Below are 21049 nucleotides of genomic sequence, written 5' to 3'. Positions count from 1 at the left end.
CTTGCTATCTTAATAAACATTTGGAATTTAGGAAAGATTCCTTGCTATGTATAGATAATTATTTAGTAGCTGCGTTACTAACAAACAGCCCCTAGAAGATTGAACAAGTCCAAGGCAATGTTAAACAAAATGTTCGTGAAATATGATTTAACCCTTCCGTTCGGATTGTTTAAAAAGGAAATTTTTTCATCAAAAAAGGGATTTTCAAAATTTTTTAAGATCAATATAAAAATAAAAGGCTTATAAAATGACAGGCTATATAAAAAAAGTTCTTTAATTTAGCGTCTGCCCCCATAGCATCCAGGGGCACTATTTTCTAAGGGAAAGGTAGGAGACAGAAATTTAGTTTTAAACCATCCAAAGACTATAGTTATACAAAAAAAATAGCAAGAAACCATTCTGGGACCAATGTGAGGCTTTTATAAAACTTGTCAGTGGTTAGCGAGATCTTATAAAAAACCTCTTTAATTTAGAATATTTGAGTTCAACCCTAAAGGGTTCAAATAGAAATCTAAAATCGTGCCGGACGATTTGTGAATTTAAATCACAAAAGAGCTTTCCTAAAGTTAAAAGCGTGCTATGGCCATTTTCTATTTAGAGTAATGGCTTGTAAAAATATATTTTCAATACATAAATGATTATTTTAAAACATGATAGAATAATTGAAATTCACTGTATGTATATACTTAGATAAGTAACAGGGTGTCTATGTGTCTGTATGCCCGTGTGTAACGAAGGATCTCGCTACCCGCTGAACTGATATGGTTCTCCTTTACAGTATACCTTCTTAGAAGTCCTGGGATGGATTATAACTATTTTGGGGGAGGGTACAACCACCATCCCAAAAGAATTTGCCCCTAGAAAGATATAATTTGCCTCTAATTTTTAATTAATTTTAGAGAAGCTTTGCTTTAATATAATAAGAATCAATAACAACTACTGGGGATAAATGACATCTTAACATGCCCATCCATAATAACAATGGTTGTTAAGATTTCATTTCTTGGATTTGTACATATTGTTCTTTTTGTTTAATCAAGAAATATTTCAATATATTAATTCTCTATCCAATATTTTTAAAAGCGAAGCTTTTCTATAATTAGGGTCGGTCCGTTTGTCCGCAACGGATAGCTTTTTTCGCTAATTTAGGCATGTTTATTTCAAACTTTGCATGGTGATTCCTGTAGTAGTTAGGTACGATTTAGAAAGCGTAGCAACTCTATAATCATTACCAGAATGTCCGTACGTCCATTTTAAACATGTTGATTTTTTTACTGTTTTAACAACAAATTTTTATGTGATCTAATAAACCGATTGATCTAATTTTTGGTATACTGATTCCCGGGACAACAAAGTACAATATTATAAGCGAAGCAACTCTATAATCAAGTCCTAAAAATGAAAGTATGTCCATAAACATTATTCTGTATCAAGCAGTTTTTCAACAATTTTACCTACAATTTTGCTTCGACATTTATACATTTATATTTTAATTATTCAGTTCTGACACTATACAAGTGTTAGTGTCCGTTTGTCCTACCGTTTCAGTGCTTCGCTTTTATGGATGTTGTCATCCTTGTTTAGTTATGTATAAACCGAAAATTCTTGACTTAGAGATAGAATTTTTTATCTGAAATTGACCCTTCCCTGTATAAGACGTTAAAAGTTACTATATCAAGAAATCCCCCCCCCCCTCTCCTACTACCTGTAAAAATAAAGCAAGGGAAATTTTCATTGCTTTGGGTAAGGGTAAGGGTATTTTAACCTAGATAAGAATAGTTAGAAGCTTCCCTAAAATTAGTCTGTTCGTTTGGAAATCTTACAAGACAGACGCACACACATAAACATTTCATACTCGAAAAGTTAAAGTATAAATCTTTGAATTGAGTGTTAGTGTTGAATGATAATGTTATCATATTTCTTACAGGTGTGGTCCTTCAACGACTTTATGGATCAGTATAATCAAATATATGCTTGGTTGAATAATATACAGGTAGGCACTTTAATTATTGTAACCTTTATCTTCAAGTTTTATTTTACTTTGTCATATAAGATCTTAATGAATAAGAATATCGACATAAACTGGCTTAAAACAATTAAAAATATCCTTTTTTGTAGAGTAAAAGTCCCCAAAGTTTATAATCCAACTATTGAGAATTAGCAATTAAAAACTTTTGGGGCCAGTATAACTAGCATTGCTCCACCCCTCCCCTCCCCTCCTATGCCTTACAAGATCGCGCAATCACGCAACGAATGTAAGCATTAAATACCGACAAACAAATCGAGTAGCTAATTAAAGAAAAGCTATACATATAAAATAATTAAACCTAATCTTCTTATATGTTTTTTGTTCCTTTCTAAAATAATAAATTCATAAAATGATATTAATATTATGATAATATTTAAAAAGTATAATATATTTATACCAAAGATTATATTATAGGGTTTACTTATGAATAATTCAAAGTCGCATTTTTAATCTAAAGATGAATAATGGTAGTATTCACAAAAATACTTTACTTTAAGAAATAAACTTTATTTTAATAATGATACCTAATTTAAGAAACCTAATAAATCATACTTTAATTCTGTAAAAAAAATTTGATTGGTTGGTACACTTTTCTCCAATAATTTATCTAAATACTAAAGAAGTTTTTTTTATAAATATTTCAATAGGGAGTGTACATCTATTTTTCATCTTATCCCTTAAGATACCTGAGTATTTTTACTATAAATTGCTGTAAGTTTTAGCCAAAAAGCTCTTAGCTTTTCATTGCTGCATATGGATACAATAGTTCTTTTTTTTTCATATTTTTGGTGAATATCGTCTCTCTGTGTGTCTCTATGTGTAAACATGATACTTATATCCAAACTTAAATCCGCGGAAAGGAAGACTTTCAAGTTTTACCTTTTTTTAAAATCTTTTAATTCTTTAAGGGTGCCACAATATGAAAAATAAATTGTTTTAATGTTGCCTTTATTGTTCTCATTATAGGGATAAGATACAACTGTACTGTATATAAGTTGGGCGTTTTTAATGTTGCCTTTATTGTTCTCATTATAGGGATAAGATACAACTGTACTGTATATAAGTTGGGCGTTTTTTGAGATGACTCTTTATTACTTAACTTTAAGGCCTAAGTGACAGGTGTCCTACTTTAAACAACCCACTGAATAGTAAGACTTTTTTTTTGTAAAAAAGACGTTTTTGAGATATGCCGTTATTACCTAACTTTGGCATAAGTAAAGATGGCAGGTGTCCTACTTTAAAACACCCTTCTGAATAGTAAGGCGTTTTTTGAGACAATCATATTTTAAGATGGGCGTTTTTTGAGATTACCCATTGGTACTTAACATTGCATAGGTAGTCTAATTATGACCTAATGTAATACACTCAACTGTTATAAATTTATTTTGAAACCATTAATCTGAAATTAAATTATAATTTTTTTGAATATATGGTAATGAACTTATTTATAAATCCTTATTAAAACAATATAATATATATTAATGAAAGTGTACCCTACTGGAATTTAATCAAATCATTTTGTATTTTTAATTATTCATAAACTCACTAATTAGAATAATTATTATTATTAATTAGAGAATAAGTCTTCATATGAATATTTGGGATTAGTCCCTTTCGTAACATCGCCCCATAAGGGGCGATTCGTCGTATTTTAAAATGGCTTTTTATAGGTTATTTTAGGTTAGGTTAGGTGATTGCCCTACGGGGTTAGGTAATTGGCCCCGCAGGGTTAGAGCCCCCCGCAGGGGCTAGAAATAGGAGAAAAGCTACTGTGAAAAGAATCGCCTCATAAGGTGCGATGTTACGAAAGGGACTATTCCCGAATATTTTACTATGGATTTATACAAACGGCTGCGCCCTAGCATAGTGAAATAGAATAAAACCATTCAGAGATCTAGGTTAAGCTTCTCTAAAAAGAAGAAATAAATCAGTTCAGTAGTTATTGAAAACATAAGCTAAAAACAAAAAAAGAACTTTAATACTTTATTTTATACCATACCATAGAGTGATCAACACAGTTTATTTAAACATGTTATTCTTATTTGATATGTAGGATAATTTTGTTTTGAAACAACTGAAGTTAAAAGAATTAAAGATTAGGTGTAGATAATTGATAATTATTTGTTTTGTTAATTTGTTGGCAACCCCATTCTTCCTGGTTTAATAATGGTTGCCAACACGAAACTATCCTAGCACAGGAATAAAGTATTAATTAAATGGGTTATCAGAGAAACATTCATTATTATTATATTCACTAAAATTTCGGATCTATTAAAGAAAACGATGTTAGGGTTAGAGCCCCCCGCAGGGGCTAGAAAATGGAGTAAAAACTACTGTGAAAATACGACGAAACGCCCTTTAAGAGGCGATGTTGTATAAGGGTCTATACCCAAATTTTCTTATTCTATAACTGTAAGTTTTTATTGCTTCGCAACTTATTGACACAACTATCCTTTTTAAAACAAATATACTTATTACTTTATTTCGCAATCTTGTTCATATTTATTAGCAAATTAGACGTTTGCAAATTATTCAATTTGCACTTGCATTTGCGGATAGAGATAGAAATTCATACATATTATTTCTAATAATTTTTAAAAATCAATGGAAGAATTGGACATTGGACAGTATAATAGTACCCAAAATTTTTCAAAACCTCGTTCTCATTTTTTTAACAAAGTATTTTTTAAATCTTAATTGGTAAATAAAAGCTAGCAGTGTATAAAATTTACCACAAATAGGTTTGTTTATTGCAATTGAGAGTGTGCAACAGATTATCGTCCATTTTTTTGTCCTTTAAGATCCCTTCTTGTAAAATATTAGATCATAGGCTTTTTAGGGTGGGGGAAAGTTAAGCTAAAATTTGTAAAATAAGCCAAAAGTACTGCTTTATGGAATGTAAGAAAATTGCATTGTTTATTTAAAGCTGACTGAAAATAATCTTTGTACTGTCTGCATGATGAGTCTAAACACTGGATTTGCTTGATTGAACATTATAAAAGACAAATTTCAAGGATTTGTACAGCCATTTCAATAATGGATTTAGAAAATGTGGATATTGTGAGAGATTCAAGCATACCAGGGAGTAAGGGAGGGGACAATGGATCGAATATTCAATCTTTAGGAGTCTCAGACTTTGGGGACTGGCTTAAAGGGAATGTGCAAGAATTTAGCAGTTTCTGACTGAGTTTGGGGACTTGCGCAAGAAATGCCGTTACTCGTTATGTTAGTTTTGAATATGTATAGTTTTGCAGACAAAGAGTAGTTCAAATATAAATACACGGCCTTTCCCATACTATACTATACTTCACTCGCTTCATCCCCGCCTCCTTTTTAAAAGTAGACGAGAAAGGGAAATGGAGAAGGGAGGTGGGGGAAATAAACAGGATAAAAAGGGGCAGGAAGGCATGCGGGTCATATACTTGCCCATCCAGCTACACGGCTGCCTGCCCCTTTTTTCCGTGTTCACATCACTTGCCCCCAAATCTCTTTTCTCTTTCCCTGTCATCTGAAGAGATCCAGGGAGATATTTCTAGTAATTAATTACAGAATGGTTATGTCAGTCTGTAATACTGGTAATCTTATTTTCAAATGATTGCTTTTTTTCTTGGAACTTTTTTCTTAGTTTATGGTTTTCTAGATTTAATCAACAATCACTTTACAATTTCCACCATATTTTCGGGATTATTCTGGTTTTCATGGCCTTTCTTCAAAAACTCTTAAATTGAATTAATTGCCCATTGTCCCCTCCCTTACTCCCTGCAAGCATACTCTATGAATTTTTCTCCAATCTGGCTATTACAACGATAACTCCATACACTTCTCCTGAACATGGAGGAACCAATATCTGAGGACTATATAAGCAACCTAAATTGACGACAAAATTTCCCCTGCGACAATATCCACGTATTCTGATTACATTATTTTTAAACCAGCGGCTTTGCCCCTAGCCTCTAGGGGCTTTGACCCAAGAGGTGATCAAAAAATTTTTTTGGCGAAATTCGTAAAAGTACCAAGGAAATCTTCAGCAAAAAAAAATGGGGGGGGATTTTTTGTTTTTGGGGGGGTTGGAGTGTAACCCCCCCCCCCCCCACCCATGAAAATAGCCTAAAACCACCACAGGACCAGTAGGTATATTCCCTGAAGAGTAGAATCCAATCGGTTCAGTGGTTACCGAGATCTTAAGGGACGGACAGACAGACGGACGGACAGGCATCATTCTACTTTGTATTATAGATATATTTTAGTTTCTTTTCATTTACTATTTATCAATTTCAAAAAACAGTTCCAGGACAAACGCATGAGTGGAAAAAAGCAGGAGTATTAAAATATTAATTTAATTAAGTATTTCTATACAGATTAGGTTAGGTTAAGATATGAATGTACAAATAAGCTCCCGCAGGGAATAGGCATTAAAAAACCTAAAAGATAGTATAAAATGGGTGTTTGTGTTTGGGACTCCTGCGTTTGTCTTAAGACCCTAAAAACGACAATTTTAAAGTATAAGTATAAGTGTCCTTAAACGTTTTTCTGAAAATGTACAGTTTAAATAAATGTTGAAAAATAATATTTGCAACTAAATTTTCCCAGATTTATTTTGCCAAGTGTTGTGCAGATTTTTTTGCATAAAGCTTAGGATTAAACTTGGATTAGAATCACGTTCTGACTTTTAACAAATTGTAGATTTAGTCTGCCAGGAGAAATATGCTTTTTAATTGTGGTGGATCGTTATTAATACACATTATTATTTGAAGGAGCGCAGCTTTTCTGTAAATAATGTTTGGACGTCAGAGGTATTTAAGTAGTAGTATATAGACGCAGTCTAGACTCGGCAGTTTCTACATAGCTTTTATTTTAGTTTTTCTGTAACACAGGGAAGAAGTGGGCATTTGACTGTAAAATATATAGGTTTTATAAATACTTTAAAGAGTACTCCTAAAAGTGAAACTTGTAGCTGGCTAAAATAACGACCCCCTCTGCCCCACCCATCCATTTACCCCATCCCTTCCCCAACTACTGGATGAGCGAACTGACCAATAAATGATTTCATGTTAGCAACATAAATTGACGACAATTTTTCCCCTGTCACAATATCTACGTATATTCTATATCCATTATTAAATGGACATTGTTGTTTTGTTTATGGTATGAAAATTTTAAAAGATTTCTTTTGTTGTTATTTTTGATGTCTTAAGCTGCTAATTTTGATACCGTTATTTGTTACACAATGAATTGGCAGCATTTTCATTTAATAATATCCAAAAATTAAATTTGATAAGATCTTATTCATTAAAGTTTTTTAAACAAGAACAATTTTAATAATAAGCGCAGCAAATACATAGAAAATTAACAAAAGAAAGGGAACATTAGTATATAAATTATACTGGTACCCAAAGTTTTCTCAACTCATTTTCTCACCCGTTTGTTGATAAAAAATGAGAACATTTATTAAATCTTGATAAGTTGGTAAAAACTGGCATTGTCCAGACTTTTCCTCAAATAATTTTAATCTACAGAAAGAGTTTATTATAATTGAGGTGTATATCAATTTATCGTTTATTTTCTTTTAAGATTCGCGATAAATAACAAATAGTAAACCATATAAGCGGCTAGCGGTCTAACTTTCACTATTTTGGATGGACGTTCGGACGTACTTACATTCCTAGTATTATAGGAGCTGCGCTATGAAAAATGTAATCGTTGAATAATAGATTATTTTAGACAGGTGTAGATTATATTGATTTTAAAAGCCATACTTTTGTTATCAATTTATCTTTAACTTAAGTAAAATATAATCTATAAAGTTTCATTGAATGGGTGTTTAAATTTTATAAAGCTTGGCTTTTATACAAAAATCAATGTCTGCGAGATATTTCTTTTTAGCTGATAATTAAGTTGTCTATGATTGACCATCTAGTATAATAAATATATTGTACGGACATACTTTTGTAATAGAGTCGCTGTAACAGAATAACAGAACAGTTTTTTTATTGCTTCGTATTATAAACAGCTTTCCGCGAATATTAAAATAAAAATTTATATGATTAAAACCAGTTTGTTTAGCCCCGAGAAGCCAAAGGCCTTTGCTAACAAAACTGATTTATTTTATGAATTTTATTTTAATATTCTTGGAAAATTGGCTGTAATACGATGTTTTACATGATTTTCCAGAATGGCCGAGGACCGGTTTTAATCCAGCGGATATTAATCGGTTTCGAAGTTGTGCAGGATAATATGTTGCATGATGAATGCAGTTAAAACTACTTACAAAAAATTACATAAATATTTGATGAGACCTTTCCATCTGAATCTCAGTTTTAGGTCAAGGCGTTTTTATAAATGTCATGCGTTTTATTCTATGTATAGAAAACGGATAAAATTTGTTGTTTTTTTAAGCAGCATATCTAGTATACATTTTGGACATGTTTGTACGGTCTAACGGTCAATTATTGACTACACCTTTCTTGTTCATTAGAAGATTTTATTAAATTTTATATTCAATATGTATCGAAAATGTCATACTTAGTAAAACTTTAAGAGTGCCTTTCAAAAAAATGTAAATCATCTTTGATTTTAAAAAGATATCTTTTTTCTGTATAATACATAACTGTTATTGTTTCCTATTTATGTTGTTTACTATTAAATTTTAGTCAGTCTTGTTCAACTATTTTGTTTTCAAAAGTATTAGTTTACTTTACTTGATGACATTTAAAGTTCAATCTAAAATGTATTTTTACCAGGGAGGGAGTGGATACTAGATTGTAAAAGTCTACTGTTACCAAAAGTTTTATGAACAATAACATGCTCTCTTATTGGTTTGCCTAATGACTTTGGGGACTTTAATCGAATCTCGATTAGTTTGAAAAATCAACACCTTTCCACCAGTAATTTCTACAGAAGGTGTAAAATTTTTGAATACGAAGAAAGTCCCTTAATAAAATAGCATGTTACGTCATAAAAACGAGGGATTTATTTTTTAATGGATTTCTTTCTCACTCCTCCTCTCATCATTTCTCATTTTTATGACGTCAGAATTTTTTTTGAGGGACTTTCTTCGTCTTCAAAATTTTTAGATGTACATCAATTTAGTGTCTATTTTATTATCCCTTGATATTCCTGATTTTAAGTTAATGTTATTGAAACTTTTTCTCCTTTTCTCTTTCTACACATAAAAACACATACATTTAAAATTTCTATGAATTTGAAATTTATCCTTTGGTTTTTGCGGTCTGATTTTCATAATCCTAATTTTCTTTCTTTGAAGTCCATATCATAGATTTACAGATTACACATAAGCCAGGGAATAAAGGGAAAGTTAATCAAATTGGTTTTAGAAAGGTTCCAAATTATCATATTCTTTTGACCAATATAATAGTTATTTTTTTCGAAGGGGGGTGAAAGTGGTGTTTAACTCTCTTATGCCCCGAAAAATAGCCAAAAACCGGCAAGGAGCCAATATAGAGTTTACTTGCTGTCTTCTTGGTCGTTTTAGAGATCCTTAGCTACAAACTGTCAGGATCAATTTTGAACAGGGATTTAAAGAGATATTGGACGATAAATTGATATACACCCCCGTTTATTTAGAAAATACCCCTTCTGTAGATTAAATCATGGGTTGAAAAATATTGATACTGCTAGTTTGTATCAATCAATCACAAATCAATAGAAGTCTTCAAAGCCAACAAATGAGAAAACATGATTAAAAGACCAAGTTTACATTCCCTTTTCCCTGACAAAAATAAAATTTTTAATCAATCAACCGTTTGACCATGTTAGAAAGGGAGATAGAAAAATAAAAAGTAAAAATCTCTCCTTTTTTTGCCAATTAAATAGGAAAACCATACAAAATCACATACACTGAGAATCGCAAGGATGTAAAAATTCATTAAAATGGTTGACTAAGTATTATAGAAAGTTGTACACCGAAACGTTTATAAAAAGCCGTTTTTTGGTGGCCTTGGTTTTACAAGCCCTCTGGGCCATCTGGGCCAATAAAAAAATTTATTCTATGATTTTATTTTCGTTGGTTCCAGGCCTTTGACCTTTTAGGGCTAACAAAAAAGGACCTAATCTAAAGATTTTTCATTTATGTGCTATCCAACAAAAACAATCGGGTATAGTCCCTTTTGTAACATCGCACCTTATGGGGCGATTCTTTGTATATTTCACAGTAGCTTTTCTCCTATTTCTAGCCCCTGTGGGGGGCTCTAACCCTGCGGGGCCAATTACCTAACCCTGTGGGGCAATCACCTAACCTAATATAACCTAACCTAACCTAAAATAACCAGTTAAAATCCATTATAGAAATACGACGAATCGTCCCATAAGGGGCGATGTTACGAAAGGGACTATTCCCAAACAATCTATTAAACGAGAGTTATATTACATATAGTAAATACGAGATACAGACGGACTTACTCAAATTATACAATTGCATCGCTATGAAAATCTGCCATGCACATATAATTATTTCCACTGCCTAAAAATTGAAACATACAATTGCCCACGTTCATATAAAAACAAGGATGAAAACATCCAAAAGTAACCTTCTTTTCAAAATTTAGTTTTTGGGGTTTGTTATTATTACAAAAAGAATAATGCTTAATAAACTAACCTAACGATTTTTTTAGGTCCCAGGATGGCTTTAGAATACTTATTTTGAAAATAAAGTCTTTTGATGGTTTTAGTCTATTTTTGCGCCATGATCCATCCCCTTCCCTTCTAATGCAAAGCCACTGTATGCTAAAGACATAGCCACTGGCGCTTTAATGAAGACGTGTGGACGGACAGACAAAATCAAATTATTGAGTTGCTACGATATTTTAGAAACCACCACGACCTTGCATGAAAAGTATTTAAATATCCCAAGAAACAATGGATTCATTTTCTTCCCAAAAACAGTAAAATCGCCCAAACATTTTTTTTGCACTAAAGTTGGTTTTTTTGCATGCTGAATTCATTTTGACATTTATACGAACTTTAATGGTTTACATTTATGGCAAAATATGTATATGCTGCAGTTTAAGAAAAAAAGAATAGGTAAAAGACGCACAAAACTTTGCCTAATTAAATAGATTGAAATAATTGTCCTATAATTTCGAAGCATGATTGGTAATTGTAAATTATGGGGTCAAAGCAATTTTTAAATGTTTTACATAAGTCTATAAGAAATAATCGTTTCCTTGCTTTTATCAATTGATTTAAATCATGTTTTTTTAGTGCTATAGAAAGATCCCTACATGATCTATGTCTGTCTGTACAGAGGAAACTCGCTGACCGCTGTACCGATATGGTTCTTCTTTACATAGTATCTTCTCATAGTTCCTGGGAAAGTATATTTTTTGGGGGGAGGGTACTAACACATTATCCCCAAGAGAATTCTCCCCTAAAAGAAGACTCCCCCACTAAAAAAGGGAACTAACCCCCCCCCTCTCTCCAACAATAAGTAGCAACTGGTTCTACATGTATTACTCAATGTGCTGTATTTCCAAACTTTAGCAGAATTATTTGCACACCAGACTTCTTGCAAATTTGTAGAGAGACTTAGAGTAATTGAATTTTAGCACTTGTGAGACATTTTTGGGTGGGAACTTTTTAATAAAATTGCATTCAGGTTAGGTTTTTTGATGATGCTTAATTATCAAAAGCATGCTCTTAATTAAATTAAAATTTGATTGTATTATTCGGTATATTATTATTTTGATGTTGCACCAGATTTTCGTTTACTCTAATAGAGTGAAATAGCTGGCTAAAATAACAAAACCCCACGGCCCTTCCACCCTCCACTCCCCTCCTAATGGATGAACGAACTGAAAAATAATGAGGTCCATGTTAGCAACCTAAAATGTATAGTGTGTAATTACAATAAAAATTAATTATGCCAAGTAAAACAAGAATGATAACCTTACTAAAAACGAAATTCATAAAATATCAAATTGCACCAGTTTCATAATCATCAGACTATTCTATTATACAAAAAAAATAATTATAACTGTCCTTAACTCACAGACTTAGGACCTTATATAGAAAAGCAATGCTGTTAAAAAAACACTTGTTAAAAGCATATAAAATAACATTTGTTGCATTAATACATTTTATTATTAAGAAAAATTTACTTTTACTTTCAGTAGTTATCAAGGAAATTAAATGGATAATCGTAAAAATTCGAATCGATTTCAAATTGTTTTTAGAGAAAATTATAAAGAATTTAACTTTTGGGATTAAAAGGGTTACACAATATTTTATATTAGATTAATAAATTATAGAGTAATTCTTAAATAGTTCATATTTTTCTTTGTCGTTCATGAAAAGTTGTCTAATGATAGGAAAGTGAAAAAAAATATAGTTCTGATACCTTTTTTTGTTGGCCCCATATTTTATTTGTAGTTAAAAGCAATATAAAACAAACTTTAAAAAATACAAAGCTTTTTATAGTGCCTATAAAAAAAGAAGTCATACTTTAATACCATATATAGGTTAATTAAAATGTATACTGGCCTGCTATTGGTAATTTAAACTGTGTATTGGCCAATCGTTGGTCATTTGTATTGTATGACGTAATTTTTATAGGCAATATAAAGAGCTTTAATAAAACACTTTTAAGATTTATCAAATGCAGAGTGGGTAACCTCTCTAATTTAGCTCTAACTTCTATGAGCTGAGTGAATAAACTCTAATTTAACTCTAATTCCACATAATGATGATCATTAGATAGAAATGGCACCAATTTAAATTGAAATGTCGGCGAACAAGTTCCTTTGTTAATTTTGATCTCAGGGGTCATCCAACAAAATTTGCTTTCCTTTTATTATAACCAGGCATTGAGGGAAAGTGCAATGGGCGAAAAAATACGTTTTTTATCTATCTATATATTTCCCTCCCAATTATTCTCATTTTTTGACAGGGCATACTTTCTCTATACATCTATCTATCAATCTATCTCTCTACCTCTCTTTTTTCTTTCTCAATCTATCCATCTATTTCTATTACTCTCTCTTTTCTTTCTTTCTTTATCTATCAATTTTTGTGTATTGCTCTCTTTATATATCTACCTATCTATCCTGATTGCTCTCTCTTTTTTCTATCTATCCATCTATCTCTATTTTTCTCTCTCATTTCTTTCCTTATCTATCTGTCTCTCGTTTTGTCTCTTTCTCTATCCATCTTTCTCTCTCTTTATCTCTTTCTTTATCTATCTATCTCTCTTCTTATCTCTTTCCGTATCTGTCTTTCTGTCTGTCTCTCTTTCTTTCTTTTATTCTCTACATTAAAAGACCCCATTTACAATAAAATAGGTCAATTTAAGGTGAATTAAAGATTTTGACTTCCGCGGGTTGTTACAGAGAAATAGGAATAAGTAAATGTCAAAATACCTTTAGAGTCATCGTTTGAATAAGTTGCATTTATGTTTCAATTCAATTATGTTTGTTTCGTGGAAAATTGTTTTTGATTTTTCAGTGTAATTTATTTTTTTTTATAAAAATCTTGTTTGAAACATCCAACCCTGTGGTAGCTTCTTGACCTAACCTAAACTTAACATGCGCCCCCTCGGGGCTGACTTAACTGGTTTTCATCTTATAATCTTTCTTGCGAGGAAAGCTCGTCTATAATACGATGCGATAAATTACTATTATAATATGAGGTAATTAATGATAAGTATGGCAAATAAAAAGATTCAAAACTATGTCTTGGTTAAGTTAGAAACATTTTTACCTATCCATTAAACCCTGGCAAGGAAGTTACTGAATAAATTCTTTGAATGAAATGAAAATACCGCCCATTTTTCCCATAAATGGGGTTTTACATATTTGTTACATTTGGTAATATAGGTTTACTAAGGCGACAATTCTTATAATTTGTAGTTGATAGTGGCTGTGCCCCAAGCTTCAAAATGCTAGAAAGAGTAAACCCAAACTATTTACTGAAGTAATATTTATGTCAAATAAGTAAAAAAAAAAAATTTGGTAAAACATAATTATTTTTTTCAAAAACTAAACACAAAAATGTAAGGTTATACATGTATAAAAAGCATACATATGATGAGATACAGTAAGATTAGAAATTTAGGAACTTCTTTTGTTTATATAGATGTTTATTGAAACATCTTTTCTTCTAGGGGTAATGGAAGATTTTATACTTTAGATATTACATGAATAGTCTTCTTGGGAAGGGAGGGGGGTTGTTAAATAACCCTCCCCTAACATAAATATCCCAAAGCCTGATAATAATTCGGGTTAGTAGGATCTTAAAGGACATATATACAAACACGCCCTATTTCTTTTATACTTGTATAAATAGGTTCAAAATAGTTGATTCTATGGTATTTATAATATAGTATAAATATATGTTATAGTAGTATGGTAGATAATTTTAATGCGCAATCATGGTTTTGCTAATTCTCTGTTTAGAACCAGGGATTTAGGGATAAGACAATAGTTAAATAGTTCTTACATAATTCTAAAAAGAATAAGCATTTAATAGCGCAGCAACCAAAAGCGAAAAACAAGAAAAACAATTAATTGTATTACACTAAAATTAACAAAAATTTTAGAAAAAGCATCACAACAAAATATCGTATTTAACTAAGAATGGCCCCTTCCTTCGTCCCTGACAAAGAACCAATTAAGACAAAATATACGTTTTTTCTGTCTGTCTTTATTAGACTACTATTTTACGTTAGCGAAACTACTCTAAAGAATTTTTTTGGTGTTTGGTCAACAACTCTGAAATCTCAACTGATTTATTGTTATTTATAATAACATTTATTAGATATCACCTATTTTAGGATTAAATCTACGTAAAGCTTCGCTATGTATGCTCTAAATTTCCTTGTTTTTCAATATTTTGCTGATTTTAAATTATATCTCAAACCTTTCTTAGCAAAATTAGTTTCTAAAATAGGTTATTTTAAACTAATTGTAATACTAAAATATTCCATTAAAAATTAGGGAAAACGCAATAAAATTGAATTACATACCCAACTAGTTTTTCCCCTTTTACTAATTAATAATATTATTATCAAAAATTTACAATGATTTTACCAAACATAATTTTTTATTGATTAAAATAAATTTTAAAATCTTAATTTTTTTCTTTAAATCATCATGAAAACGCCTATGATGGTAAATTGTAATAAAAAGGGGTGTAGGGCACATTACAACATTTAGATGTAATTACTGCAATTTTATAAGGAGTTTAAGGTCATACTGTCAAAATATTATCACAGTAGATAATTGGGGTAGCACTGGTAGATATTTTACTGTAATACTTCAACATTAGATGTCACAGAAATAACTTTTGTCTGCAAATTTGGTGTTTTTTCAAACTCACAATTGGCAAATAAGCTGGGCGGAATATTATTTACATTACAAATTATGCTAATTACCCCTTATATAGATTACAATTATTGGCTGTACACTTAATACTAGTTTCATCCAACCAATCAGGACTTAATGAAAGTACTCAAACTTTTAAAACAACAAAATATTTGGGTACTATCACAATTTTACAAACGATTGTTTTTTGGCATATTATCTTATGTTATTTCTACTATTATTATTTAATATGTTTTTGAGGCATATCATATGAATACTGCAAAATGTCTTAAATTTTCTTTAATTTTAAATGTTACTTAACACCATGGGTGTTCATTGTCAACCTTGTATGTTCCCCTTAATTTGGTATCCCATTGCACAGTGGGCCAGCAGGTGTCAAAATACAAAACTTGGGGGTGGAATTTGGTTTCTTGGTATTTATATTTTTTTCTTTATATGACTAAATTACATACATTAGGGCTTTTAAAAATGATATTTTCAAGGTCCAGGTGTATTTCTGAGTGCGTCCAGTGCCTAACAAAGTAGAGTAGGGTCGCATTTTTTAAGGCAATTTTTGACCACTACTAACCCTTCTTCAAACCAAGATTTCTGAGGCTAATGATGGCCGATTTTCAAGAAATCAAGCTTCAGATAAACGTTACAACAATTGTAATCAGATAATAAAAGTAAAACTAGAAATAAATAAATAAGATGGCATTTAAACAATCAATTATATAAAAATTATCCCTAAAAATTTTGCTTATTTTTAAGCATAGGTCAACTTTCAAAGCTTGTAGAAAATTTCCACCGGACCCCACCGGTCTGGGATCTTAACTCTCATAAAATTTAGCTCATTTATAGGCCTGGAGAAAAGATTTTAGCTGCAGCCGTTTGCAGCCGTGCATTCTAGAAAGTTTTAAAATTTGCTGGTTGAATTTTGAAAACTACAAATTTTAACGTATGTTAATAATTTGAGTTGCGCATTTTTTTCAAATAAACCTAATAATATAATGTATAAATGTGACAATTTCGTATACTCTCTTTCTCTCTCTCTCTCTCTCTCTCTCTCTCTCTCTCTGCCTCTCTCTCTCCTTCTCTTCATCTCTCTCTCTCTCCCTCTCTCTCTCTCTCTCCATCTCTCTCCCAGTCTCTCTCCCTCTCTCTTTCTTTCTCTTTATCTCTCTTTCTTTCTCTTTATCTCTCTTTCTTTCTCTTTATCTCTCTCTCTATCTTTTTCTCTCTCTCTCTATCTTTTTCTCTCTCTCTCTATCTTTTTCTCTCTCTTTCTCTCTCTTTCTTTTTTTCTCTCCCTTGATCTCTCTCTCTCTCTCTTTCTTTCTCCCTCTCTTTCTCTCTCTCTCTCTCTCTTTCTCTCTCTCTCTCTCTCTCTCTCTCTCTCTCTCTCTCTCTCTCTTTCTCTCTCTCTCTTTCTGCGTATAATTCTGTCTTTCTGTGTGTGTGTGTGTATGTGTTTGTTCATAAGTGTTGATGGATGACGGGTAAGAAAATTCCGAAAATACGCAATGACGCAAATGAGTATAAAATTTACGCAAATACTGATCTCAACTTTTACGTTATTTTAAAGATGCAACATATAATAATAGCTATTGAAACAATAGTGCGGAAATAACTAATTTTATGATAACAAGAATGACAACATCCATAAAGCGAAGCTCTCTGAAATGGTTAGACAAACGAATATTACCATTTGTAAAGCTTTATATTAAAAACCCGTCGTATTAGCGTAAATGATAGCGTGCCTGTATGTTTGATTCTTGTTACACCATGTTATACTAATGACGTTTAAAATGTTACCTTCTGCTGCTATGTCTGATACATGACACTAATAGTGAGAGTAGGGCGAATGCCTTGGCCCATAAATAGGCGCAACTTAGTTCAATGCATAGTTGGAACTTTCAGACAGAGTTGGTGCATACAAATTTCTTATCAATAATGTTATTCAACCTGGTTAAATTTGTCAGGGATCTTAATGGATAAGACAAACAAGATTAACATTTCTGTAGATTAAAATTACCTATAGAACTCAAATTTAATAAAGGTACCCAAAGTTTTAAATCCAGCGAATAAATAAGTTAAAAACTTTTAGTATTTGTGTATTTAACATTCCTATTTCTCCACCCCCTTCCCCCGATCTTTATTAATTTATTATCATTTTCAATATACCATCCATTGTCCTATCCCCTATGATCCCTGGATAAAATAAATAAAATTAATAATATAAGTTGTGGAGATAATTATATTGATTATTATGGATTTTGTCATCCTTGTAATTAATGTTCCTCAGTCTAGTTTTTTCAAACTGTGTATTCCCTCCCCCCCCCCCCCCCCAGTTAAAAATGTTTGCACGCCTTTGAACAAGAATGAAAAACATGCATCTTTATAAAGTAAAAACGCATTGGATACTAAGATTCTTAGATAGTACCCTAATGTTGGAATTATTATGAAAAAGTTTGAAATCGATAGGACAATTATAACTTGTCTAAATTATTAAAAAGAGCTATACGTTTTGAACGGACAAACGGATAGAATGACCGGAATCATAGAAAAGCTTAGCCTTTAACAATTATTGCTTATGCATAGCTATACTACTATTCAAAGATCAAAAGGGATAAGACAATAGCCAATAATTTGATGTACATCCCATGATGATAAACAAAATTACTCCTTCTGTAGATTACAATTATTGGTTGAAACGTTTGTACACTCAACTTTTAATGAAAATTTAATAGTAAGTCCCCAAAGTTGTCAAGTCAACGAATAAGAAAAAGTTATTATAAGACTTTGGGGACTAAAGTTATAAACAGCCCAATGTCCCCTCCCTCCCTAACTACTATACTGCTTTTTCCAGAGAGAGAGGGGACAATGTGTTTATTACACAAGTCCCCAAAGTTTTATAAAAATGTTTTCTTATTCCTTCGCTTTTCAACTGTAGGGGGCTTTAAGTAATGTTGATTAGTTGTTTCATTGAGTTGAGTGTTCAAACGTTTCAACAAATAATTGTAAAATGAAGTTCTGTAGGTTAAAAAAAACGCGAAAAATACACCAAAACCACATGAAGGAGGAGTCAGAGGTTAATTGTACATAAAAGCAAAGTTGCTTGAAATTTAAAAAATATGAAATTGTTCTTTTGGTGTTGAAACTGTCAAACAAAGTTTAAAAGTGACTTATTGAAAAATCCACGAAAAATACACCTAAACCACATGAAGGAGGGGTCATAGGTGAATTGTACATAAAAGCAAAGTTGCTTAAAATTTAAAAATATTAAATTGTTCTTTTAGTTTTAAAATTGTAAAATGAAGTTTAGTAGTAATATTTTTTGTAATGTTTTTTGGTGTTAAAACTGTCAGACAAAGTTTAATAGTGACTTATTGAAAAATCCGCGAAAAATACACCTAAACCACATGAAGGAAAGGTCAGAGGTGAATTATACATAAGAGCAAAGTTGCTTAAAATTTAAAAATATGAAATTGTTTTTTAATTTTGAAACTGTAAAATGAAGTTTAGTAGTAATTTTTTTTAAAAATCCGCGAAAAATTCACAAAAACCAAATGAAGGAGGGGTCAGAGGTTAATTGTACATAAAAGCAAAGTTGCTTAAAATTTGAAATTATAAAATTTGTCTTTTCTTGATAAAACTGTAAAATGAAGTTTATTAGTATTTTATTTAAAAATCCGCGAAAAATTCACAAAAACCACATGAAGGAGTGGTCAGAGGTTAATTGTACATAAAAGCAAAGTTGCTTAAAATTTAAAAATATGAAATTGTTCTTTTGATATTGAAACTGTAAAATGAAGTTTAGTAGTAATTGAAAAAAAAAATCCGCAAAAATTCCCCCAAAACTGAGTATACACAAATAAGCAAACTTTTAGTTTTTGCATAGATAGACATTTCATATTTTACAATTTTTTCTGTAAAACCAATAGTTTTCAAGTTATTGAATTTTGAACCGTTTTGGGCCATTCTGGCCCACTGTGCATTGGTTAGATTTTCCTATTACCAATACCCAGGGTGGGAGGGGTCAATGGACTATAATTGACCAGTACCCAAAGTTGTCTAAATAATTTCTCTCTTGTGTTTGTGCAATAACTTTGAGTACATTTATTGAATCTTGATTAATTGGTTCAAACTTGACTCTTATCTGTGTTCTCTGTCCAAATTTTCAAACAATTTATTCTAGTGAAGGGTTCGTTTTGTCTATCAAAACTGGAATGTAGATGAATTTATCGTCCATGTCTTATCCCCTGAAAATCCCTGGCGTTACCGTACCAGGGATACTTAAAATTAGTGGATTCTCCCTTAGTCCTTAAAGGCTTTTAAAAATAGCATAAAACCACTATCAGAATTACTTAAAATCTACGAATTTTTGAAAAATATATTTTTTCACTTTATAATCATTGTCTCAACCATGACACTTTGGTTGAGCTTGACTTCCGAATTAGCGGGAAGTTCACGAGATCAGTTGGCGAACATACAAACCCCCAATACCAGGAACCATCAAGTTTCAACAGCAGGTTTGAATATAGATTTATTGATGAAATTATTTCAAAGACCTGAAATTACAAGATCAATTAATAAACAGAATAAAATATTATTCGTTATCTTAAAACTTTGAGCACTAAAAAAATCTTTTTCTTTTCTTATGGTTAAAGAATCTTTGGAAACTTTGGCTTTAAAGGAAAATTATTTGGTTTAATAAATCATTGTTAAATGCAACAATAAGGCACATAAAAATTACTAAAACATATATTAATCATAATTAAGTTTCATGCTTAGCTGGCTAAAGCCTTTTTAAAACTACATATAATCGTCCTATACACCATACTTCTTAATCAAATTAACAAATTCTACCTGAAGCTCTTATGGTTTCAAATCCCTGGTATACTAGGGTCGTTCACACTCAATGAGACCAATGATAGGCCCAATTTTGTTCTCCGAAATCTTCACACTCTCATATCTCATTCAAAAGTAAAGAACGTGCGCATCAAAAATAAACAAACACTCTATGCCGCGCCACATTATGAAGGGAAAGGCTAAAAAGACGACATTTGCGCTTTGTTTTTGGTTTAATGATAAGGAATTTAATTTCGAACTTGATAAACACAAAGCTTCCTCGAAAAGAGGTTAAGACACACCCCCCGTTTGAAAGTCAAATTAACTTCCTTAACGAGATTCAAGGTTTTTTTCGCGCTGAGCACTAGCAACATTTCTCACTAAACTCAACTCACCATAATCACATGAGAATGGCCACATCCCGAAAACGTGACAATTTTGCTCCTAACTAAATGAAACCCCGTGAAATGCATACACAATATTATACTCCTCACTAGGACTCATAATACCTCACATTTTAGGATAGAAGGATGGGGATTGGTTTGTACCATACAACATTCCATGCACATGACAATCACAAGATCACATACACAATCCTAAAATGGATAATCCTATTAATCATGATGTTGTAATATAACAACTATACTAAATAATAATCATTTCATAATCAATAGGTAATAAATCATTATTAATAAATCAATAAGTACCTACGAAATCAGGTTGAAATGTAAATGTAAACAATAATGGTAAAAATAAAACGAAATAAATCTTAGACAAGAAAATTAAGATTTATAGGTACTTAAAACTAAATTTGTTAAGCATCAAAAAGAGTAGTAAGAAAAATTTTTTCAAAATC

General features: G+C 31.3%; 2 protein-coding genes across 2 annotated transcripts in view; one reads left to right on the top strand and one right to left on the bottom strand.

Annotated features, from left to right (window-relative positions):
• The window catches only part of LOC145326100 (uncharacterized), a gene marked incomplete in the record, with an annotated part of 253565 nt that overhangs the window by 173105 nt on the left and 59411 nt on the right, over positions 1–21049 (bottom strand).
• The window catches only part of LOC145326099 (uncharacterized), a 155972-nt gene that overhangs the window by 92030 nt on the left and 42893 nt on the right, over positions 1–21049 (top strand). The window contains exon 5 of the mRNA XM_080169208.1: positions 1928–1993. Coding sequence (XP_080025334.1) covers positions 1928–1993 — 66 coding nt within the window. The remainder of the gene's footprint in view (positions 1–1927; positions 1994–21049) is intronic.

Source organism: Acartia tonsa, chromosome 8 (assembly GCF_053477335.1).
Source record: "Acartia tonsa isolate MP-2025a chromosome 8, ASM5347733v1, whole genome shotgun sequence".
Classification (NCBI taxonomy): Eukaryota; Metazoa; Arthropoda; class Copepoda; order Calanoida; family Acartiidae; genus Acartia; species Acartia tonsa.
Note: the sequence above shows the minus strand (reverse complement) of the source record. Positions and strands in the feature narration are given on the sequence as shown.